General features: G+C 50.6%; 1 protein-coding gene and 1 long non-coding RNA gene across 27 annotated transcripts in view; both read right to left on the bottom strand.

Moving 5' to 3' along the window:
- The window catches only part of NFIA (nuclear factor I A), a 363,628-nt gene that overhangs the window by 246,087 nt on the left and 91,937 nt on the right, over positions 1–25,604 (bottom strand). For 13 of the 26 annotated variants that reach the window (XM_074598846.1, XM_074598837.1, XM_074598836.1 and 10 more), the window contains exon 2: positions 6,080–6,611. In XM_074598846.1, the coding sequence (XP_074454947.1) occupies positions 6,080–6,611 (532 nt within the window). Of the gene's footprint in view, positions 1–6,079; positions 6,612–12,471; positions 13,310–14,853; positions 15,329–25,604 lie in introns of those variants that run through there. The other 13 variants (XM_074598851.1, XM_074598849.1, XM_074598862.1 and 10 more) reach the window with 6 other exon arrangements.
- Positions 21,580–22,993, bottom strand: LOC141747404 (uncharacterized). Its single transcript, XR_012588716.1, has 2 exons — positions 22,120–22,993; positions 21,580–21,918 (listed from the first exon to the last, which is right to left on the bottom strand). It is a non-coding gene; the product is annotated as an uncharacterized LOC141747404 (long non-coding RNA).

Below are 25,604 nucleotides of genomic sequence, written 5' to 3'. Positions count from 1 at the left end.
TGTCTCTTTGAAGGGTTTGAAAAGCTGACACGATGTTTTGGGTTCTCCAGATTCAGCTTTGAGGCCTCAACCAAGAGAAACATTCAGCCCCGCTGTGTACAGCAGTGACCACAACAAAGATTGTGGTTTCTCCCACACTCGCCTTAAATAGATCTAAATTAATGCTATTCATCATTGGGTGGAAAAGAAGGGAAATATAAAAGTGCAGTCGCTTGTAGACAAGCCAGCAGCGTTGGGCAACTTTCTTACCATTCAAAGGCTTCTCCCGCTTCTGCACCTCAAAGCCCGCCGGGGCAAGGAGGTATGGAAATAACGCGCCCTTATACCGGCCGAACCCATCACCTGGAAAACATCCTGGGCATATGAAATACGTCTTTATCCCGTGTTTATTTGTTGTTGCTGTTGTTGTTGTTGTTGGAGAAAGGGGAAAGCTAAACCACATGACTGAACTCCTGCCAGGGGTTCGTGATAGAGCAGACCGTCCCAAGTGCCGCACCAGTTAGTATCTGAATTATCACGGATACTCACCGGCTCAGTTACAACTGCATGGGGAGAACAGTTGTCCCACCTAAATCCTGCTTCTGTCAGCTACCGCCCTGCCCGTGGCTGCAGAAAGCGGCCGGTCCCGCTCCCCGAAGCGGAGAGCATCGGTAGATGGAGATATCTTTCCGCGCCACGTGGTCCGTGCATGCCCATGATAGGTGGGTGCGGGTAAATTTGGGGTGTTGGGGAGCTGTAGCTGCCATCTCCCCACCTCTCCCGACTGAGATACAGACCCAGGCTCCCGCCACCAACTTTTTCTGGGCACCTTTTATAAGGCTAAAGCAATGCAAAATAAATCTGCCTTCTCCTGGTATTCCTTGAGGGCAGAAATACTGTGAGATGCCTTCGTTTCACTTTTTTCTTTAAAACTATAGATGTCTCGCACCGGCAAAAATTAATAGAGAAAAAAAAACACCCCAAAACTATGAGCCCCCAAACATTAAAATCTCATCTGAACACCGAACCGTTCGGGTTCCCCTGGGCGTGCGCAGGGAGCCCTGTACAGGCGAAGCGCGTGAGATACCCGGTGCGAAGCTGGCTGCGTGTTTCTCAGTAAGCGCCCTTTGCCTGTCGAACCGCGTAGGGACTATTAACGCCGCAAACAAAACTTTTGAGGACCATTTTGGGTGAACGCTGGAACAGCCACAGGCTGGAAGGAGGTTTTGAAAAGCCTGATATAGGGAGGGAATGTCACGGATGCTTTAAAAGCCTTCGGATGCGTGTGAAAACGACATATATATTACACATTATCTCCACAGAACAAACACCATTTGAAATGTGCCCCTTTTTAACTGCCATTATGAGCTGTCTAAAGAGCATTTTCGTTGAAACTTGGGAGGAAAGGAGAAGGAAAAAAAAAAAAAAAAAAGCCCACTGATCTTACACCTGCTCTTTAGCAGTGGGAAGTGGGTTCTCAATCTGTTAACATGACCATCTGGCCAATCTGCATATCACGGCTATCTGGATTACGGTACGATGGAATGACAATAACGTAGCCAAAACAAAAGTAAAATGCATCAAAAACTAACAGTAGCGCAGCCCTTTTGATTTCAAATTAAATAATAAATGTGGTATCACAGCAAAGCGAGACAGCCAGCTAAATAATTAAAAATAAGCCTTCGCTACGGCATAATTAAGTAAACAATATGGTGTGTGTTCCTATATGAGCCGGCAAGAGTTTCCGCCGTCGAACGCCCCACTTTTTGCGAAGCAGCTACCAGGAGTTCGAGGCGCTGCGACAGCGCTTTGGGTGATGTGGAGTATTGTCAGAACACCCCTCGCATCCCTGCGACGCGCCGAACCGCCCGCGCCTATCGCCAGGATTAATGCGGCAACAATCAATACCAATCGTCCTAAAAGATTAGGGCGCAAAAGCCTTATGTACCTTTCCGACCCCCCTCCAGTACCTCCACGGGTATTTTGGCCACCTGCAGCCGTTCTCTGCACTAGCCAATCTTTGGGTTATTCCCATCGACGCCTCTTTGCGGTGGGTCCAAGTAGAAATATTTAAAAATCCGCCCATGGGAACGTGAAATGGGTCTGCTTAAAGTTCAAGGTCAGGTGCTATATGCTACGGCCCAGGCAGTTACCCACAGAGCATATTTAGACGCTAAGTTAATTTTCCCAGTCGCAGAAATAAGGCTGGCTTCTCGCACCTCCGCTGGCTTCTTTTCTGAACACGAAGAGAAAAACGAGCTCGTGTAAATAAAACCCTGTCCCCAGGTTCCTCTTAAATTTGGGATTTTTTTTCAACGTCCTCCCGAAAGATTAAAAGATTTTCTCTGCCGCAAATACCTCGCTAGCTTAATTCTCGCCCGAAGCGCATAATGATGGCCATCCAAAAAAATAAATCGGGCATCGCAGCATCGCCTCCTGGCCTGCCACCCAGCTTCGTCCACTGGAGAAGCCTCTAAAAACTGTGACCTCTCACAAAATTTAACTACTTCCATTGCGAATCTATTCTCCAATCTGATCACATTAGCAGAAGGAACTCCAAAGCAGTAAAAAACTCCAGAAAGTTCTCGGTTGAGTGCCTACTAATGAACAAAGGTTAACTTTATCTAAAAGGTCAAATGCCTGGTGGCTAAGGTTGTGACCTTAACAACTTAAATTGTGACCTTGCCACGTGCCTAGTATATTGTAGATTCTGATACAGATCATCTGGTAAAGGACCGGTCATAAATTAGCTTTACTGTTCGACTCCCACAAAGAAAACGGTTTGCCACAATGGTTTCCAACTTGTCATTTGATACAAGAGCAGAATAAGTGAAAACTAAAAAGCGAACCCAAGTTCAGGGTATGAAAATGCCGCCTGCTTTTAGTTAAGCAGATTAGAAACTGCAAACTGAGAGCAATACTCTAGATTTCAATATATTTTTTGGTCAACCTCTAATTCACAAAACACCGATCTTACTTTCCTTTTTTTTTTTTTTTTTTAAAACGAAAATGACATGTAGTTTGCCTATTTGCATATTTTTGTTTTCTCTTTCCAGCCATTTCTTAAAGAGAATAATTGATTTCAGTAGCTTTGTAAGGAGCACTATTTAAATCTGTGCACATGTGTTCCCTTACAGATGATAGTGCCTACTGAAGAAAAAGCGTGGATTCAAAGCAATAATTATTGTACATGTTTAGAAGGAAAGGGACATCTCGCTGCTGAAGTCATCTTGAATAAGGGCATCTTGGAAGAGAATAATCCCCCCCCCCAAAAAAAAAAAAAAGACGACGAAGAGTAGGGGGGGGGAGGAAAACCCAAGAAAAAGAGAAGCGAGCACTATGGGTGAAAAGGTCACAATGGTTTTGGCACGTATCTTCAAGCACGTTTCGGAGTCTGTGCCTCCTGCCAATACTGGCAACTTCTCAAAACTTTTAAGGAGGTAAAAACATTGTTTAGTGTTTACAAATCTTCTGTACTATAGCAGATGCTCGTCAAATCCGCTATATGTAAGTTGACCAGCCTACCTAATATTTGCGCTGGCGACTTCCTCCTGATAAATAAGCGGTCCATACATTTGGGGAGCGAGGTCGGATGGAGTTTGAGACAAAGGACCCTTAATTTTTTTTTATTTTTTTTCCCCCTTTTGTAATTTTCCTGTTGCGCACCCGGCACAAGCTGCCATTACTGCGGGTCTGCGGGAACCAATGGCTGTCAACTTGGCCAATGTTCAGGTGTAACAAAGACTGCTGGGATACATCGGAGGGGGGAAAAAAAAGGGAAAAAAGGGGGAAAAAAAAAAGGTAGCCTATATGCGAGGCTTGCGGTACACCTCTGTGAAGCGATATAGATGGCGACCACGCTGTGCTACCTCCGAAAAATCATTTTGTCCCCCTCCCTGGTGAGGTTTAGCAGGGAATACGCCGGCACACGCTACTGCATTAAGAGCACAATGCGATGCGTGCAATCAGCAAACAACGGCCGAAAACACGAAGCGGTGCGGTCTGCACCGGCGCGTTACCGCTTACACAAAACCGCAAACCTAACCCAAAAAAAAACAAGCCTAAGCCTTGCGCTAACTCTCCGCGGCGAAGATCTAGTCCGAAGAACAATTAGTGCAATTGCTGCCTGTTGACGATGACGGCAGAAATAAATAAGAGTTCGCTATCAAGGCTACTGTTTGCCAACAGCGTGCTGATAAGATGGTGTATCCCTAATCACAATATTGAACTTTTATAATGTCTATTGCCCGACTGTTATAGCAGGGAGAGGATGCCTTTGAGCTCCCCGGAGAACTTGCAGCCCTGGGTTTGGTCCTTTTCTCCCCATCCTACGTTTTTGCGACCCTACACGCCGGATAAACCAAGACCGTTGGCTTCTATTAACAACTTTTGCACTCTGCAAAGGCTGCTTTTCATTTGGGAAACACAATACAGACCAGTATTTACCGGCACGGCACTATATATAAATCTAAATAATGAAAACCTGCGTGCCGTATAGCACTACATAGCGGTTTTTCAGCTGCGGATATCAAAACTCTTAAAGCACGTCACCCGCTCCAACGCGGAGGAGGAAACTGAGGCAGACAAAAGGGACGCGAGTCGCCAGTCTCCCTGGGGACGGGGACGGAACGGGAGGGGACTCGCAATGCCCCAGCCCCAATCTCCCTTCGGCTAGCCATAAATCGGTAATCCTTCCTTCACCGTGCCCCATAGTAAATTGCAGAGTAAATAAGTGATTTTCCACAATATTTGCCTACCTCACCTTCACCACAAAAGTGCAATACGATTTACCAGATCGCACCGAAGCACAAAGTAAATTTCACAGCTTATCTGTAGGAAATACTGTGAGGATACTCAAAAGTTATTTCCGGACGGGGATCGTACCCGTAAAAATCACGGCGGTGACACCGCCTGCGGTAACAACCGCTGCCGGGACTCAGCGCAGGAAAACTTTGGGGAAGCCAAAACTTTCTGCGAGATCCTCTGAAGGAAGGCGGATTGGAAATGCAGGCTCCCGGTGCTGTAATTTGCTCAGTTTTCTTACTGATACGTACTGATATAGAAGTGGTTTCTAACAATATGATTCCTCTCCCCCCCTGCTCCTCATTTTTTCCAGCCTCTCCAGCCCCTCAACGTGCAAGCCAGGCTGAAAACCAGGGGGACCCATGCACGCTCTACACGAAAACCAGGGCCTAGCACTTCACAGGCGCACATTTTTCTGCAATATAATCACTCGGGAGAACTACAATAGCGTATTATTTTATCCAGTCAACCTACTACACATCCTCTGGGCACACCGAGCCGCTCCGCGGGCAGGGTGTACTTTGCGCTGGAGTCAGAGATCCCAAGATTTTCATTTTCATCGCATGCAAAAACATCTCGCCGCCCTCCCCTCCCTCCCCCCACCCCCCCCACAAGCACAATATTATCAAACCAGGAATTTGTTTCAAGACCCGCTTGGCTTCTGGGTGTATAAATTGTGATATTGCAGGGGGGGTTTAAACACCTCCTTTTCCCCACAGGACTGTCTGGGGGTTGTTTTGTGGCCGCTCAGACCTCACGGCTGGGTTTTGCTATCGAGGGACCGTCTTCCCCTTCCCCTCCGAGCCCAGTCCTGCGGGATTTACACTCCCCATCCCACCCCTGGTACTCCTGACCCACAGGCCTCGGGCCTTCTCAGACTACTTTATGCATAACATATACAACTTTTTTTTTTTTTTTAAATTAAAAACCTATATCTATATGCTTTCCCCCCAAAATCATGTGAAAAATCAGGATAAAGGAAGCCATGTCCGGCTGCGATCCCTCCTAGGACAACATTTAGGATAACACCTGTGAAGGATGCCCGAAACGCCGTTAACCCCGGGATACGCGAGAGCCGCTTTTACACGGCTGCACCTTAAAAAGCCCACGAAAACAAAAACAAAACAAACAAAAAAGGGGTGGGGGGGGCAGTTTTGGCCCTCCCCTGGCCGCCCCGGGAGGGCGATAACCGACGTCCCTCCGCTCCCTCCCCGCTCATGCAGCCGCCGCCGGGGCACGGCACCCGGCACGGAGATAAACCGAAAAGTTGGAGAAGGTGGTATAGAAAGGCACTTACCTGCTGCGTGCACAAAGTATGCCAAATATAAATCGAGTTCCTTAACAGAAACTCCTATATGGTGGGGCTGTACGCACAGCCCGGGGTTAGAGCACTGTGGGGACTTTACAAGGCGCTCGCCATCAGTACTTTCGAGCGGAATACCTTTAAATAAAATCACCATAACAAGGTCCAACCTCCAGACCTTATCTGCCTGGCGAAGGCAGTCAATTCTTCTCATCTTGCCCTTCTGGTCTGGATTGGAAAGAACGCAACACGGAGGCTTTTTTCCTGTGACTGTGAGAACAAAATCCTCCCGAAATTCAGGCCTGATATCTTTCCGGAGCTTTGCCAGAAGTCTGGATGCCCATTTTTGCTTTACCTCGGGTTTTTCACTTAGCAGTTCGTCCTTCACGGCTCTCTCTTCCTCTTTTGACATGCGTTTTTCATGTTTTTTGAAGTATTTTCTTTTTCGGGCTTGCAGGTTGAACCACGTGTATGCAAACGCTCGGACGTGAGGCAGAAGTGCTTCGATGAAGGGATGAAATTCATCCTGAAAAAGTTACAGAGAAGGGTCGATGTCACCGAAAACATAACAAAAAGCCTTCAGAAACAGGGCTTTCGCGAGGCGCTAAGGCTGGCCGGGATGGTGAGGATTTAGGAGGGTGCTTGTATGGTTTTTTTGGGGCTGACAGACCCCGACCCCGCCACCGCCGCGTCCCCGCTTCACCTCGCACCCACCCGAAACCTCCCCCGAAAATGGGGTCCCACTTCAAACCCAGCACCCCGGCGGAGACGGTGCAGCGATGGGGCCCTTTCCCCGCGCTCCAAATCGCTCTTATTTTTTTTTTTTAAGGAAAAGAAATATAAAAAAAAGAAAAAAGGGGGAGAATGAGTTAAAAAGCTAAAAAACCTGTCCACGAGTCCACTTGCGGAGCGCGTATCTCCCTTTGCTCTCTCCCTGACCCCGCTGCTTGCGGTGTAGCCAGCGTATGCCCGCCAATTTGGCAAATCCTAAACATTTGGATGCCAATCAATGTTTGTATGGGGAAGTCTAAAGTATAGTAAAACTTTCCCTAAGATATATTTGGAAATAGCAGCAGGCAGTATAGTAAAACGCCAATGTAGCTGCACATACAAATACAATGAAGGGTGGTTTTCTCCCCGTTTCCTAAGTGGCGACGGGAGCGGAAAGTAAGGTGGACGATTTATCCCGCGTGCGAAACAATAACTGACACTAAAATCCTAGAAAAAGCAACTCTCGCCATTATTTTTTTTTTTAATAAAAGTTTTGTTTACATTTACTCAAAAATAAAAACAAATAAAACCCTGATATTTACGCATATTAGGAGAAGACAAACTCAGAGCCTTTCTAGAAAATAAAAAGAAACAGGAAAATTCGAAAAATGCGGTAACAGAAAACCTCAGCACGACTTCTGCAAATACACATAGAATTATTAATTTTTTTCCTTTATGCGTTGCGTCGTATTTTCATATATTTCAAAAGAAATGCCCTACTCGGAAAGTTAGTTTGGCCATCCAGAGACACCGCTTGCTCTGTGTAACGAGGAGTTCAAGATCACCCCCTCTTCCTTGGCATAAAAATAACCACGATTAAAATTATACTGACAATTTAAAAAAAAAAAAAAAAAAAACACCAAACGCAAGAAAGACCCCCAGATTTTGTTAAAAATAAATAAATAAAAATATATATATTCTCCGAAAGTACTACATAAATCAGCCAGGGAGATCAAAACGTATTATAACACACTGGGACCACGCTTTTTGTTTTTCTCTGAATAAATGAATGACCAAACTCCGGGCCGGACGTAAAAACATATATAGCCTGTGGGGGCCTGATCCAGCACCGCGTGCTGGGGACGTCCCTGCTTCCAGGGGCCGAGTTCCTCCTCCTCTCAGGATCGGGCCCTCCAGGAGGGAAAAAATGAAAAGTAATTTGTGCAACGTTTTCCCCCAGCATGGTAAAAGCCACCCGCTGCCTACCCTTGCAAGGCAACACTGGGGATTTTTCAGATTAACTAACTTTTTTTTTTTTTTTTTTTTTTAAATTATCCCATGGAGTACGTTTCCTACCCAAATCATCACAGGTCGTGCAAATATTGTTATTAGCAGAGACATCTTACTTCCTTTCAACACCTTATTTTAACTTGCGTTTTCTTTTCAAAAATCAGGAAAAATTTGAGAAATCAATAGTAGAAATATCTATCAGCAAAATCCTGTCGTAATTCAAGACCTTCTGCTGACTTCCCAAAAGCTTTCATTGCACTTATTCTGAGTGGCCCCTGAATTGTAAATACTTAAATCCATAGGTAATACCACAGCATTTATTTTTATTTTAAACACAGACTGTTAAAAACTACCAAAACCAGCACAATATATTTCATTACAGCACAGCAGAGCGGCAGTAATCACAAGTACTATGACTGATCATTAAAATATAAGCAGGTAAAATAAAACAAATCACTCCAATGATTGGCACACTCTTCTTTTTTTTTTTTTTTTTCCCCTTCCCCCCCCACGTACACACACACCCCCCCCCCCATCCTCTACTGGAAAAGATCATAGTTTCAAATTTCAATAAAGTTTAAAAAAAAAAAAAAAAAAGAAAGAAAGAAAAAGATTACTGCGAGTTTGCAGTCGGCAGATTCAAAAAGTGAGAGGAGGCACAATCCCAGCACATGGAGCTGCTCTCACCCACCAGAAACAGCTCTCGGGGAGGGGAGGCGGGGGGTGGGGGGGTGTGGGGGAAACGGGGAAAAAAAAAAAAATTGATAAAAAATACCAAAACTACAGGTCCCTACAAGCTATTAAAAATAATAAAGCCTCCCTTCTGATCCCTCCTGTCCTTCCCCTTCTCCACTCAGGGAGAGGGGAGGAAAAAAGGCCTTTTGTCAAGTGGAAGTTTATCTGCGAAGGTACCCGCAGCAGAGGCTCCACAGACCCACAATGAGCCAGGGGAGCGCTTCCAGCGCTCCTGGTTTCTAAAACACGCCTCGGTACACCCTGAAATATTTTAACTTTTCTGCTTTAAGCAAGCGCTTTGTCCTGCCTGATCTCATGTGCTCGGGACTTCTTTTGGCCGGGCGCTGGATGCTGTCCAAGAGAGAGTCGCTTTAACCTGCGCTGAAGCTGATTGCTACGATGTGAACCTGAAAGGGGAGGTAAAAACAACACACCACCCCCCAAAAAAAATTAAAAAAAAAAAACAAAAAAACCCCAAACCTAAAAACCACTTTAAAAGACTTCAGGGAAGGGGGAGAGGGAGGAAATAATAAAAAAAGAAGGTGCTTTTTGGTGTCAAGTCATGGCTGAAGTAAATGAAAAGCACCGCTGCTCGGCGCGCGAGGTGCGCACGTCCCTGTTAGACTCCAATGTGTCTTTTCAAAATGGTGTACGAGGAGAAAAGGTTAATGACTCATAAACAGACCAACTTTCAAACTGTCTTGGTAAACACGCCGCTCCGTAAAAATCGCGCCGCTTCAATCTCGGCGGCGAGGTATTAGCAAAGTCGAAGTGGAAATAAAAGCACTCGGGACTGATCAAACAAAATTGGGCTAGAAGCGGGGAGGTGGTGGTGGGGGGGAAGCAGTTTCTGCACAATACAATTATTTATTTCAGTGTTATTATACTTCCCCCCCCCCCCCAAAAAAAAAAAACAAAAAGTTTAGGAAATGTGTCAATGCAAGTGTGCTAACAGATGTGCAGACCTGCCTGCAGCCTCACTGCAAAATATCAAGATTTTAAGTAACTGGTGGAAAAGGAGAGGATCTTTGCCTTTCCCCAACTTCGCTTTTAAGGGAAACTTTCAAAGTATTTGATAAAGGCGTCTGCTTTCCCCCCTCGGCGTTTGATGGGTCACCTAAAAATAAAAGGCATCAGAAAGCTGGGAAAGCGGGAATAAAAAGTAAGTTGGGTGGGTTTGTTTGGGGTTTTTTTGCTTCATTTCACTACTCTGCAAAGTTTGAGGATCCAGCCCTCCCGAGAGCAGCCTGTTTCTAAGCAGCACCTAAAATTTGGGCCGCACAATTCTGCATTGCGTGGACCGAAATTCTCCTCTGCTCTTTAGAAAGGTGTAAAGAAAAAAAAAAAAAGGGAAAAAAAAAAAAAGAAAAAAAAAAGGGAAAAAAACCCCACCACCACCACCAAAAATCCCCTACGACAAAAGAGCCCCAAAACCCGGCCCAAAGGCGCCCGCAATAGTGTAACACTGCAAAGGAGTCTTTTGAAACACTGTATTTCTGCTGATGTTTTTTGAAATTAAGCCAGCTACACCGACCCTTGTTAATATTTTTTACAATCCATTTGCTTGTAAATCTATTAGGAGATGTGCGTACGTTCCCCAACTCTTTCCTAGCTCTTCAGCAGATCTGTAAATGCAACGATGTTTAGGTTTTTTTCCTGACAGATGATACAAAATGCTCGTGCCATTTCAGTTCCAGTGCTTGGATAAATACGCTCATAACTGGGATTTTTGTTTGTTTTCCTCTTCTAACCCACTTTCTAAAGCTTCCCTTTAAATCTGAACCAAAACTTAAGATCAAAAAAAAAAAACCAAAAAAAAAAAACCACCCAAACAAATCTCTGTCCCAAAACTTGTATCAATAAAAGCTCCTGAAATGAAAAATAGGAAATTGCTTGCTGTTGCTCCGGCCTCACCCCCCTTTTTCTAAAGAAAATGACAGAATCACCTAATTGATCCTTCGGAGGGAAGAGTTTGTCAGGAGGCCTCTAATCCTCATATTACTTTTCCAAACGTGCAACAAGAATGCGAGATTTGCACAACTGAGTAAAAGCACAGTACTTGCCTTTTTCTTTTTTTAAATTAAAAAAAAAAAAAAGTGCGTGGGGGGAGACACGACACCAGGACAGGGAGCAACCGGCCCATGGATTTATTTTCTCTCCTTAACGTGGAACTGGGCCTACTGAACCCACGGAGCGACACGTGCGGATGCAGAGCGACGCGGTGCCGGCCCTGCGAGGAGCGTATCGCTGAGGCAGAACTGACAAAACCCAGGTATTTTGCAGAGTTGAATTAAAGGCACAAACTTTGGGCAAGGCAGAGCGCGGAGTCGCATCCCGCGTCCTTCGCAAACTCCCGTTTTCCTCCTGCCTTTAATCAAGTGGACGGCTTTTTAAACCCGGTGGAGTTTCGTGCCCCCGACGGCCTGGCTTCTCCTCGCCTGGCACCCCAGAAATTTGGAGGAGGCTAGGGAAAGGTGGGGGGGGACGACACACCAGGGCGAGGGAAGGGGACGAAACTTTTGCAGCTCTTCAGGCTGCCTGGGAAGCTGCTTCCCCTCACTCTGCATTTCGTTGCCTTTTTCTCGACGGAAAGAACCCGGAGAGGCTTTCTCACCGGGAGAAAAAAAATATTCAAATTAAATTAATAAGAATAATGTAGTCAAAATCTCCTGCAGGAGGAAATAATCTGGGGTTTGAGTCCACCACAAAGCATTTCCTCGTTAAACCATTATATCCTGCTAATTGAAGGTGTGTAATTTAGCGTCCTGCAGCAGCGTGCGGGGAAAGAGGGGGGGGGGTTTGGGGGGGGGGGCCGGGCGGCGCTCCGCGGCCGCGCAACTCGGGGGCACCGCGGGGCGACCTCCCTCCCCCCTCCTCCCTTCCCGCCCCCGCGCAGCCCCGTCCCGCCGCAAGCGGGGGGTGAGGGGGGAGCGCAAAAGTTGCGCCGAGTCCCGCGGGGGGCCCGATCCGCGGGCGGGAGGGTCGCTGGGGCGGGGGGGGGAGGACTCGACACAGACATACACACGAGGGACAAGTTTGTGGGTGTCCTCCTCTCCCCCCGGAGGCGGGGTGGGGGGGCCTCGATCTGCGCGGGTGCGGAGGGCACACCGCGGCTGCAGCGCGGGAGCGTACCCCAGGTGCGGAGGACGCTCCGTCTCCGCGCCCGGTGACGGGGGTGGGGGGGGGGGAGGAATATGCGGGGAGGCTGCGGGGCCGATCCCACCCGCGTAACCCCCGGGTGGGGAGGTGCGGGGGGCGCCTGGAAGCGGCGCAGCGGCTGCGGCGGGGCGCGGAGCGGAGCGGAGCGGCGGTGCGGGCGGGCGGCGGCGGCATCGATCGCGGATGACCAAGCACGGCGGGGCCGTGCGGGGCGTCCCGCAGCACAGCCCCCCCCCACACACACACACACCCCGCCACCACCACCACCCCCCCTTTATTAATTAATCCATTAATAAGTAGGCGCCATTAGCCATGTGCCGACACAAATGGCCGTGCGGGCTGGGGGGTGGGGGGGGGCGGTAGGGGGGGGACGCAAGCGAAAGGCAACAAAGTTAGTTTCGGCGAGCTGCGTTCGTGCCCCTTCCCCGGCGCGCAGCGACACGCACCCCCCCGCGCAGCGCCGGCCCCTCCGCGCCCCGGCAGCCGCTTACCTGGGTGAGACAGAGCGGAGAATACATGACTGCTGCGGGGGGCTGCGGTTTGGAGGTGTGCGTGTGCGGGGAGAGAGGGAGAGAGAGAGAGAGGGGGGGAGAGAGGGAGAGAGAGGAGGGGAAAAAAAAAAGAGAGAGAGAGAGAGAGAGAGGAGAGAGAGAGAGGAGAGGAGGGGGAGCCCCGAGCCTGCTTCTTGCTTTCACATTTCCAACTCTGCCAAACTGCAGCCAGCGCGGAGCCGCTCCATGAGCTGAACTTTAACCCCGCCTCGACTTTCCCGCACTACGCGCTCGGCATGCCTGCCCTGCGCGACGTTAAAGGCATAGCGCACGCTTGCGCGCCTCCGCCGCACCCCCCCCGGCCTCCTCCGCCTCCTCCTCCTCCTTCTCCTTCTTCTCCTTCCTCCAGTTCCGCGCCCCTCCGCGCCGCTCTGCCTCCGCGCCCGGCTCCGCTCCGCGCTCCGCGCCGCCCGCGGGGGCGGGGAGGGGCGGGGAGGGGGATGCGGCTCCTCCGCCTTCCCTCCGCCCCGCCGCCCCGCAGCGCGGGCAGTGCGCGGAGAGGAGAGCGGTGCTGGGCTCAAAGTTTTCTTCTTTGGGTTTTTTCGTGTGTGTGTTTGGGGTTTTTTTATTATTTTTTTTTTTATATTTTTTTTCCCGACGGCTGCGGCTCCGCTCGGTCCTTGGCTGGGGGTAGGGGGGGGACAGAGGACGGGGAGGGGACGGGAGCGACGCTGCGTTCACAACTTTCCCCATCGCCTTTGGCACTTGTCATTTTAAATCAAGCGCTTTATGGTCAGGGGTGCTTATTCCACTTAAAAATAATAATAATAAAATAATAAATTTTAAAAAACCTGCAACCCATCAATTCATCTGCACGTCGCGTTGTTCTCCCCCCCCCCCCACCACCACCCCCACGCCCCCCTTACTAACAAAATCACTCCTTAAAATTAAAAATACACCCGCGCCTCCTGCCACTTCTTCAGCGCATTGTTTTGGCACCCGGCGAGGTTTGGGTTTGGGGTTTGGATGCTCTCCAGCCCTCTCCTGGGGACTCGCAGGGTGTCCCGTGTGTTGTGTGTATGTCCCGTGTGTGCCCGTCCCGTCCGTCCCCCCCCTCCCCAACGGTGTCCCCTCCCATCCTTGGGAATAGCGTTTCCCGCTGATGCTGGGTTTAGGAGACCCCCGCGTCCTTGCGCGTAGTTATCCGGTGGGGAAAAATCCCATGCGTAGCGGGACACGGGGGAAAAAAATCCCCACCAGGCAGCTCGTTTAAAAGGTGGCCGGGGGGGTGGGATGCACCCCCGCAAAGCGCTCCCCTCCGCCCCCGCGCATCCCACCCCCCCGCCCTCCGCGCTGCACCGTTCCCAGCCTTTTTGCGGTTTGCAGCATTATCTTTAAGTAACTTTTGCCGCCCTTCGGGAGACTTTTTGGCCGCGGGACGGCTGGTTGCGCCCTCTAGGCAGGGGCCGCGGCCAAGCGCAGCCCCTCCGCAGCCGCGGACACCCCCCTCACCCTCCCCCCCGCAAAAAAAGAGGGGGGGGGCACGACAGCAGAAACACCTTCTCTCCACACCCCGCGGTATTTTTTTGCGGTAAACGGGTGGGCGCGTGAGTTATTCTTATTTTTTCCCAACTCAGCGTTTTGCTAAGCACGCTTTTAAATAAATATATATATATATATAAAAGCTTTTTTAAAAAAAATTAAGCTTTTTTTTTTCCCTCCCACCCCCCTTTTTTGTGGGGGTGAGGGGGGGGCTAAATCCGGAGGTTTCCGCGGCTCCGTCCCCGCCAGCGGCTCCGTCCCCGCGGGGCGCCGCCAACTTCGGCGGAAAAGGCAAAAAAAAAAAAAAAAAAAAAAAATCCCGAAAAAAAAAGGAATTAAAAAAAAAAAAAAAAGGCGCGCCCCTCCCCCCCGGGGGAGTTCAAACGACGCAACACCCACCCCCGCCGCTGATTGGACAGCGCTGGGTAACGTCAGACCGCCCCGCCCCGACGATTGGCCCCCGCCGCGGTCCGTCACAGCCCGCGCCCAGCCGCGTTTCTTTGTGCGCGGCCGCGGGCGCTTCCAGACGGCGCGTACGGAGGGGCGGGGGGTGATGGGGTGGGGGGGGCGGGCGTGGGGGGCGGAATCTGTCAAGCTCAGCGGTTTTCTCAAATCCCTGGAAAAAAAAAATGATTAAAAAAAAAAGAAATGGGGGGGGGGAGGCAACTCCGGTGCTGACACCCGCGCTCCCTCCGCGCCCAGACCCCGCGCAGCTCCCGCCCAGACAATAGCTGCTGCCCGCTGCGAAAGCATGGAAATCAGGTTAAAAAAAAAAAGCAAACCAACAAACCAAAAGCCAACAAACAACAAAAAAAGAGAAGTTTAAGAAGCGCCACGTACCATGGGCAGGTATAAAGAGTACGTGAGAAACTTTCCGGGGCTCAGACGATTGGCTCCGCTTGTTGACACTTTTTTTTAATATTTATTTTTCCGCGATTTTTTTTTTTAATAGCCAAAATAAACTTGCAGCCGTTGGGAACCCGGAAGAGAATAACCGCCGCAGCCAATTGCCGCCTGCCGTTAGGTGCTTTTCTTTTTTTTTTCCCCCTTGGGTTTTGGAATTTTTCTTTTGTTTTTGGGGTTTTGGTTTGGTTTTTTTTTTTTTTTCCTGCCCGGGGGAGGCCCGGGGGTGCGGGCCGGGCGCTGCCGCCGCCTCTCCCCGCTGCGCCGGGACTTTGCAGAAGTTGCGAGCGATTCGGCAGCCGCCCGCCTTCCTCCTCCCCTTCCCCTCCTCCTCCTCCTCCTCCTCCCCCCGCACACTCCCCCCCCGCTTATTTCCGCAATCGCCGCGATTTGCATAGGAGCCCCGCACCGGGGGGGGGGGGGGGGGGGGGGGGGCGGCGGGGCTCACCGACATCCTCTATTCCCCCCCTGGTACCCGCTGCGGGCCACCAGCATCACACACACACCCCGCAGCCGGGGGTTCTCCGCAGGGCGGCTCTGCGGGATGGGCGGCGGGGGGGTGCTGCGGGTAGCGAGCGCCCCTTACACGGGTAACCCCCTCCCCTTGCACGGGTAACAACACCCCCCCCCCCCGGATAACTCCCTCCCTTGCACGGCTAACCCGCCTTTGCATGGATAACCCCCTCCCCTGCACTGATACCCCCCTCCTTGCACGGATAAACCCCCCCGGCCTTGCATGGGTAGCCCCCTCTCCTTGCACGGGTAACCCCCTCCTCTGCACGGATAACCCCCTCCCCTGCACTGATACCCCCTCCCCTGCACGGTTAACCCCCCCTCTGCACGGGTGACCCCCTCCCCTTGCATGGATAACCCCCTCCCCTTGCATGGATAACCCCCCCTCTGCACAGGTAACCCCTTCCCCTTGAAGGGATGACCCCTCCCTTGCACGGATGACCCCCCCCCCCTCTAACGCCCCCCGCCCCGCCAATGGGCAACCCTCCCCGGCGCAGGGAACCCCCGTGCCGCAAAGCTCCCTTGCTGCACGGCCAAACTTACCTGGCACTAGCAAAGCCCCCCTCCTACCCCCCCACCCACCCCACCCCCCCCCGATTTTGCACGGGCACCAGCCCTGCTTTGCGCACACACCCCCCCCACACACCGCCTCCCCGTGCTATGTACAGCCCTCCCGGGTGCGGGGGGGCCCCCCCGGTTCGGCGGCGGCCGGGCAAGCCCTCGGCGGGGTGGGGGGGGGAGGAACCCTCCTTCCAGCCGCCCCTGGCAGCGCTGCAGCAGCCGGGGGCCGAGCTCCAAAGTCTCCAACTTACACCGCACCCCTAAAATAGTCCTGATTTCATCCCTGAAAGGATTTCCTGGCTTTGTGTGTCTTAACTAGCCTTGGCCATTTTTGTAGAATAACCCTATTATTCACAGCTCCGAGGGTACAATCTGCTAAAGTCACTTAATAAAAAAAAAAAAAAAAAAAAGAAAAACCTTCAAAGGGCGTGAGAAATAAAGGCAAACAAACAATTGTCTGTAGCTCTCAGCTCCCCTTGATCGTGGATACCCGCTTCATTAACAGCAGAAGCATTATATTCTTAAAACTGGAAGCCTCAAGATGCGTGATAATACTGCAAAATTAATTTGGGGAGGGGGGAAGCAAGTGGTTTTGAAGGTTAATTACTGTTTTTTTACAACAAAGTGAGACTTTAACTCACAAAACTTATCTCGTAACTTAACGAGTGGCATGGTTATCCTTCAGAATTTTCTGCTTTTAATCGACTCGAGCAGGTATTTAAAGACACGGAGGGCTGCGGCCCCGATGTATTGAACAGAGAGAGGAAAAAAAAAATAAGAAAGAAAAAAAAAAAACCCAACCAAAAAAAAACCCTAAAACCCTCAGATAGTGATTTTCAGTTTCACATTTGGGAGCCCCAGACCTGCACTGGTGACGGCGCAGCTCCGTATGCGGCGCGTTTTAACCTCCCGGCAGCGGCTCTGGTTCTCGGTTACCTCCTGGTGACCCCTCGGAAGGAGCCCGCCGATTCCCAGCGGTCTGGAGACCACAGGTTGGAAACCACTGGTTTTGCATAAACTTCTGTTACTCGGCGCGGGCTTAGGTTGCGAGGGTTCCTCTTAGCAAATTGTCGAAGGATGATGTGTGCTGCATAAATTAAAACATCATGTCCCCTTGCCATGTGAAAGCATTATTAAAAGAAGCATAATAAGGGATTTCCACCATGTTATCAAGCGTACAAAGAAAACTCCGAATGGGAGGGATGGCTGTCATCGGGGGTAGAACAAGCTGGGATTTTGGAGAGGCTTGAGAAGGGCTGTGAATAGCCCGTCAGTTGGACAAGGATCAGCGCTGACAATAGCTGGTCTATATGCGGTATGGCCTGTTAACATACAGCAGCAATCATTAAAGGCCTGATCCTGACCACGGGGCTCTCCGAGGACCCTGAGCCATGTTAGCGGCTTTGGGAGAGTCGCCGCAGCTGCTCGCCTGACCCGGGGGCAGCTTCGCCCCACCGAGGGCCAGAAGCCCCCTGAAATCACCGGGGGCTCAGTCCTGACCCCCTTTCCATCAAGACCTTAGAGCCACGCGCCGCTATGACTCGCGTCTCCGAAACTATCTCCAAAACTTACATGCCATTACGGTTGATGGAAATTGATGCCCAGGTGTTTCTGTGTTATCCCACCACCCACTACAGAATTAGCTACAAATCCCGGCAGAAATGTGCTGGAGGAGCTGTAGGCCAGTGCCGAGCCTAACCTGGTCGCGCTATCCTCCGTCAAATTTATATCGGCCAAAGACACTAAAAATGAGAGTGGTCTGTAAGACGCTCTCCAAGGAAAGAGACTGATTTATTATTTCACGTGTACGTAGAGAACTGAGCATAACGGGTTTTTCCTCCTCGCTCCAAAGGCTCCAAACCCTGATGCAACATAAACAAACACCACGGTCGTGCAAACGCCGTGTCACCCTTCAACGGGAGGGCAGGTGGGCAGAAGCTTCGATCTCCAGGCTCCAAAGTTCAGGGAGTAGCTTAAATAAGCAGACTAATAAGTTTGATGGAAATTCTCACCTTGCACCACTAAATACATGTGAATAATAACATTTTTGGATGCAGCGTTTTCTGCCCGTCGCTGTGATTCCCAGCAGGAGAGCAGGGGAGGAGGAAGAGGTGCCGCGGTCCCCATCGGACAGATGAGGACCAGAATTCAGGGTCTGGGCCATAGGTGCATCGCCAAAGCCACGTACACGTGGGGATGGGAATTAAAGTCGTCGTGCTAAGGGCAACTAGGAATAACTGCACTAAAAATTGGCCGATCCTATCCCTTTCGCTGTGAAATCTCCGACTTCAACCGGGAGTTACCGGAGGCGTTGCTGCCTGGCACGGCCGGGCGTGGGGTGCTGGCTCCGTATCTCAGAAATGCCTGCGGACTTGTAATGCGTTTCCACGGGGTCCCGAGTCTATTGCGAGATGCATTGTGGAGGAAATAACTTCCCAGCAAAAGTGTGCAGGCTACGGAAAGGAAGCAAACAGAACGGAGAGAGGCGGGATAAGCAGTGCTTCCCCTTTTGTTTTGCTGTAGATCTTCTAATGGGGAGCAAAATACGTGGTAATACTGCTTTAACACTAATACCGCTTCGCAAGCAGGATTTATTCGAAAAACAAAAATACAGTAAAGTGAAAGCACCCAGCGAAAGTGAAGGCAGTGGATTAAGCTGGCTGTGATTTACTGCTGGGTTTGAGCAGTGCCCGCTGGGCCAGCCCTGCGGCAGAGCCCGGCTTCGGCCCGTGCCAGCGGGCACCTCCGAGCCCCTGCCCACCACGTCGATGCCTCCATCCAGCCGGATAAACCCCCTCCATTCGCAACCGGGAAAGGACACGAATATGGACAGTCACCCTCGGATATATCTTGTTTGTAGGCAGTCCGGCGGTGTTATCGCCGCCGGAAGCTGACGGACACCTCTCACAACGGTACGGAGTCGTTCCCCAGCGATACCGAGTGATTACAGCGTAGGGTATCGATATCGCCAACATCCTAACGCCGGCGCTTTATCAGGCAGTTTGGCATAAACACTTTGGACCTAATCTTGCACTTGAAAGTTCTGCTTGAATAAAGCTTGCGCAAGGGTGGTATAATCATGAGGTGGCAAATAATCTATATATGCAGGCACACACAAATTATTTTAGTGTATTTTATATCTACACATTGTCATATTTATGCAACGCGTTCCTCAAAAGGGAAGTACGTCTTTTGTCGCTGTTTTTCATATGAGAACGTTTCACATTCAGGGTTCGCTCATCATGTAAAAGCTGAGATTCAATACGCGGCGCGAAAAATAAAGCTTAAGAATTGCTAGTTGGACTTTGTAAGATGCAGGTAACACAAACTGAGGTGTGTTACGAAGGAAAGTTATGTCTGAGAGAAAACAGGAATATAGTGCAAAAAAAAAATGCTGACGACATCACGCTTACAGCCAGCAGTGGTGTTTTAGCCCTAATTAACATGCGTTCCCCGCTGCCCTTTGCTGCATGCTTTCCTCTGTGGTCTACAACTTTCAAAATGAGATGTGCATTATTTCCCCCAATAAACAAACAAACAAACAAATAAATAAATAAAAATCCAAACAGCAATCTGTTTAAATACTAAGTCTTTTTTTTTTTTTTTCCCCACATTTCTCATCTACGCTAAAGTTCTGGGGGGAAAAAAAAAAAATAAATCTGAGTGACCTTTTCAGACAAAACCAGGGACAGCTTTGTTCCCAGGTTAGGGACCGGTGAGGAGGGCACGGGAACAGGTGCGGGTTTATTCCTGCTTTTCTGGCATTGTGTGTGTCGCACATAATTCATCGGCAAATCTCTCCCCCAACTATTTTTCAAAATAGTTTAAGCCCTGCTGACCCAGAGCGCACATGAGACCTGAGCGCTTTCCTCCCGGATACAGAGCAGTAAAGTTTTCCATCACAAGTTCTGCAAACTCCCTCTCTTTTCTGCTATTAAAAAAAAAACCAAATCCTTTTCAGCCTTAAATGAGGTATTCTGTAAAACATGGAAAGATCCGTATTCTTGATAGGAAGGACAGGAACTGCCTAGTATAAGTATTTTAGAAAATGCACTTTTATGACATAAACCCCGCGCTAAATGAAATTTTAGGGAATACAAAGTAATACTCTTCAACTGCAATTAGTAACTTTTCACTTCTCCACCTATTCTAATTTTATAGACCACTTCATAAGGTGCAAGGGGTGAGTCATAAAAAGTCGTGTGTATCTATCTCACGTGCAAAGGTCGGTTGTAAGAACTCAAATCTGCGCGAGAGCCAACGCTTCTGCCTAAAAGATGTCATAAAAAATGAGAGAGGGACGGAGGGACGCGCGCGCGGTCGGTTTTGCTCGCTCTGCCTTTCCCAGTGCCTACGGCTCCTTCGGAACAGCGAGAGAAATGTGTTAGTCTCAGCACCTGAAAGCTGGTGTTTTTTGGGGTTGTTTTTTTTTTTTTTGAAGTCTTTATTACTGTAATTCACTGACCTGCCGCAGTGTAAACCCTGGCAATAGAGATCCCTGGGATGGGCACCCTGTGCCGGTGCTGGATCTCTCTGGAGAGGCTGCATTGGATTTTTTTTTGCAGAAGAGAAGTTTTTCTTTTAAAAAAAAATGAAAAAAAGAAGTGTAATCCTTGTGGGCTGCCTGTCACAATCACTGCTCTCCTCTCTTAGCAGCAGGGAGAAGGTGAGACCATCCTCTGCTCACCCGACTGTTGTGTTAACTTCTATACTGGGCTGGGATGATTTCCATAGGGTAACCCCCGGAACAGCCAGGCGCAATGCACAGGTGGCTCTTACAAAGGGACGCGCTCAGCTACGTTTTGATTCAGATTCCTGGAAAAACACATAAATCATGACACCGCCCCACCTACGTATGCCCGACCCCTCCGTTAACTTCTTGGATGAAAAAGGTTATTGCTGAGCCTATGGAGCAGGTGTACGTATGGTCGCAGAGCTCACACAGACTATATTATTCCTCCCTCAGAAAACTGAAAAGCCAAGCCCGGAGATCCCCCAGCCCAGCTCCCCCCGGCTCCTCCAGGAGGAAATAAGCATTTCCTTACAGATATTCTATTTTTTTTTTTTTATCCTCTTCAGATTCAGCTCGTCACTAAATATAGAAACTCTTGTAGCCATACAAAACGTGCATCGCCCACAGCTGCTCATTTGCAATTTGTTCTGCACTTAAAAATCTCTTAATGCTACAAATAAACTTTGGGAAAGTTACATCCCAATAAACAATGAGGTGTTGTTTAAAATTACATGTGCTACTGTATTATTAGGTCTCTACCGACACTACAATTATCTTTTGAAGCTGGCAATAACGTATTAGCTGTTCAGTCAGACGCAGAAATAGACTGGTGTATAAGCCCTCTGCCATTTTTATGAATGGAAAATATTTTAAAAGATTGTTTCCACTTTCTTCTTTGTCGTCTCCCCAGAAGGAGCCCCCTTGCCGAGGCTCTTTCCCCACGTCACTTTAATATTCATATATATTATCCATACATTGCGATAAATGATTAACTGCCTCCCCCCCCCCCTCCCCCCTTCCCCCCCAGCCCCAAACAATACATATACTTATTGGATTAACTACTCAGTCCTCGCTGGTAAGGAAAGCGGTATCCGTGAGCTCTCGCTTTTATTTGCACGTACAGTTGTAGATCTGTGGCATGACAATAAAAAAAAAAAAATAAAAACAAAACCGCGAATAATCCCTACGCGGGAGCGCAGTGTCCGCCGCAGCATCCGCCTGCTCCGCGGCACCATTTTTACTCGCCAAAGGGAGTTCGCAGCCCGGCGGTTTCTGCTGGGTTTTGCCTGATTTCTGCTCGGTTTTACCCGATTTCTGCCCGTTCTCCGAGCAGAGGCTGGCCGGCGGGGGCGGCGGCGATGGGCGTCGCGGCTCCCCGTCCTCCGTGGCCCCCCGCCGGCACAGCCTTGGCACCGCTTCGCCAGGGGGAGGGCGGGGGGGAAACAGAAATCGGGGGGAAAAAGGAGGGGGAAAGAGAGGGGAAAAAAAAAAAAAAAAAAAAAAAGAAAAACCTTTAAGGTTTGCTGTTTGATTTTGGTCTGGCTTTTGTGGTTTGGTTTTTTTCTTTTTTTTCCGGGGGCGGGGGGGGGGTAAATTAAATAAATAAATCTCGCAACCTGCCATCTCTGCCTTCTCAAACGTTCGCCAAGTCACTGGTAGCCATTTTCATCTAAGGTACAGGAAAAGGAAAGAAAAAGGGGGGAAAAAAAATCCAAATCAAGAAAGGAATTAAAAAAAAACCACCCCAAAACCCAGGAGAAGCGCAGCCCGCGCAGGTGGGGACCGCCGCCGCTCCAGCCGCTCCGCGCCCGCGCAACCCCCGCCGCTCGCTCCGCGATCTGCGGATATTTCCCTCCCCCCCCCCCCCTTTTTTTTTTCTTTCCCCTTTTTTCCAGGCTCCCCCCCCCCCCCCGCCCCCTCTTTTGCCGCAGTCTCCGTCCGGCGCTGGGGCGAGTCACGGCAGCACCGCGCCGGCGACGGGCTGATTTATCGCCGCTCCAGCCCCGGCTCGCAATTATGTCACTCTAAATCACGCACATGCGGAGAGCGGGGAGTTTTTGGCCAGCTCGGAGCCACCCCCACCCCCCCAAAAAATAAAAATAAAAAAAAAAAGGTTATAAATGCGAAAATAAAAGGGTGAGGCGGAAGAAATCCAGGGGAGAGCCGGCGCCCCCCGACCCCCGCCGCAAAATAAAGTCTCCGCAAAAGTAGCGGGGGCGGCGGGCACGGCGGAGCGGGGCGGCGCGGAGGGAGGGAGGGAGGGAGGGAGGGATGATGGAGGGATGGGGGGGGGCGGGGGGCACCCCCCCGCCGCCGCCCGCCCCCGCCGCTCCCCGGCGTGGTGGGGGGTGCGGGGGGAACCCGCTGAGCCCTCCCGCCCAGCCCGGTCCTGCTGCCAGCACCGCCCGTGCGTATCCGCATGGATATGTGCGTATCCGCATAGATATGTGCATATCCACAACTGTATGTGCTATCCACATATATTATATATCCATATGTGTGTATATAGTGGGGGTTTACGTGCTCTGGAGCGCGGTGCCGGAGCCTGGGGCATCCTCCCCGGCGGCAGTGGGACGCAGACCCTGGGGCAGCAGCCTCCAGTTCTCCCAGCAGAGATGGTTTGTGCCAGCCGGGTGCAGTTACTGCAGGATTCTGGTGTCCCAGGGCTGCTCCGGCTGCCCACGGGATAAATTGGGAAAACCAGGGGATCCCCTGGGTCCAGGCAGTTTGGGGATCCGGGCAATGGGCCGCAGCTCAGCCTCTCCCCACCAGCCCCATCAGGCCCTGCAGCGGGTTTGCCTGTTATTTCCCATTGCGTCCTTTAATGGTAGAGAAAAAAAGAACAGCGGTACGAAAAGTGCTGGTGGCATCGCTATAATTCAGGGGTTGACAAAATCGGTGGGGATTTCATCCCAGCGCAGGCTCTGCCGGGTCCCCTTAGCTGTACCCGGGGTCAGGGCACGGTTGCAAGGGGAGAAGTTTCAGGAATGCCTGAATCCCTTCAGCCCACCAGATGCATTTGCAAGTCATTGAGACTTGCGCTTCTGAGCAAGGGAGGGGGCACTCCTGAGAGCCCAGGACAGGCACATACTCACATGGCTAATAAAATCTGGGACAAGCCCCCCAAAATTAACGCAGCACACAGGGTGGGAGGCTGAAACTGTTTTCTGCAGTGGCATCGCAGCAACAAACTCTGATTTCCCCCCCGGCTCGTTAAATTCAAGAAATATATCCAGATTTTCAGTGTCTCTGAGCTGCAAACTTTGTTGCAAGTGACTTCTGCCCTGCTTGGCGAAGGGAACCCCGGGGGCAGGCCTCCTGCATGTGCAAGAAAGTGGAGAAAACACTGAATCTCCACGGAAAATCCTTCCTCTCGCCCACGGTTTGGAAAACAGATAAGCAAAGGAGAAACATTTAGAGCAGAGGAGGACACTGGACACCTGAGTGGAAAGGGAGAGTGGCTGTGGCCAACTGCCTCCCCTGTCTGGTGAAGACTCTGGTGAAGCTGCTTTTCCCTCTTTGCAGGGGAGTGTCTGAGACACAGGTATGGGATGCTATAGGGGACGGAGCTTGTTCCCATGTGCAAGGGCCAACGTTGGTGCCCTCAATGCCCTGTGGTCATGGGAGTGTGAAGGAGGAGGCAGCGAGACACTGTCCCACCTTGTAGGACAGGAGCCCGTTGCAGCTCCTGCCAGGACCCTTGTTCTTCCCCTCATCCCTTTGCTTAGGCCTGGCAGCTTAGAAGTTTCTACAGAAGATGGGGCAGTGGGGGGTACCCCAGTACCCAGGTACCTTGTCTCCCAGGTACCGCAGGTTCACAGGTACCCCAGTACTCAGATACCCTGGCTCAAAGGTACCCCAGGTTCACAGGTACCCCGACACACAGGTATCCCAGAACACAGGTACCCCCGTACACAGGCGCCCCAGTACTCAGGTATCCCTGGTACGCAGGTACCCCAGTACTCAGGCACCCCAGAACACAGGTACCCTGGTACAGAGGTACCCCAGTACTCACTCAGGTACCCCAGAACACAAATACCCTTGCACATAAGTACCTTAGTACTCAGGTACCCTCACTACACAGGTACCCCCGTACTCAGGTACCCCAGCACACAGGTACCCCAGTACTTAAATACCCCAGAAGAAAAGTACCCTGGCACACAGGTACCCCAGTACTCAGCTACCCCAGCACACATCTATCCTGGCACCCAGGTACCCCTGGACACAGGTACCCCAGTACTCAGACATCCCAGTACACTACTACGTATGCACACCAGTACCCCAGCACACGGCTGTACCTGCATGCAGATACCCCAGAATACATCCCCGGGACCCAGCTACCCCGTCACCCCGCTGTCCCCAGGCATGTCCCCCCACTGCACCACCAGCCCCACACAGCACCGGGCAGGGCTCTCCGGGGTTTTTGCCGTTCTCCATTGCAGACGAGGTTGGTGCAATTTGCTTTTAATTATCAAACGTCATGAGACTTGCTCTAGAGGCGATGCCAAAGGCCTTTATAAATTACTACCTAACTTGATTTAAAAAGTGTGATCACAGGAAACAACGAAGGTTGCTTCCCCTTGTTGCGACAAATTTGCATTCGGCCCACGGACGACGGCAGCGGGGCTGCGGCGGCGCTGGGTTTCTTAGGAAAAGTTACCAGCGGCCTGCGAGACAGCTGGAATTCATATTAGAATATTTTTAACGTGCTTTTACAAATACTTTGGCATACGCCTGTTCCACTCCTTTTAATGATGTTGACTTCATTTCCTCTAATACAGGGGGAAAAAATGCTACGCCAACAAGACTTAATTGAATTAATAAGAAGAAACAATAACAAATACTTCCAGTTGCGTTCCTGCGGGGTTGCAAAATACGGGTCGGGGCGTTTGACGGAGAAAAACGGACAATTTTGCGGCTGGGTGTTTGAGACGGGCGCCTCGGTGGGCTCCTCTCCCCCAGCTCTCCCCTCCTCTCCCCGTCCCCCCCCGCCACCGGTGCCCGGGAGCTGGCGTGTGGATGCGTGTGTCTGTCTGCACGCGTGCGCGCACACGCACGTGGCCGTCTGTCTGTCCGTCTGTCCGTACGTACGTACAGGTGC

The sequence above is a fragment of the Larus michahellis genome, chromosome 8 (genome assembly GCF_964199755.1).
Source record: "Larus michahellis chromosome 8, bLarMic1.1, whole genome shotgun sequence".
Lineage (NCBI taxonomy): Eukaryota > Metazoa > Chordata > Aves > Charadriiformes > Laridae > Larus > Larus michahellis.
Note: the sequence above shows the minus strand (reverse complement) of the source record. Positions and strands in the feature narration are given on the sequence as shown.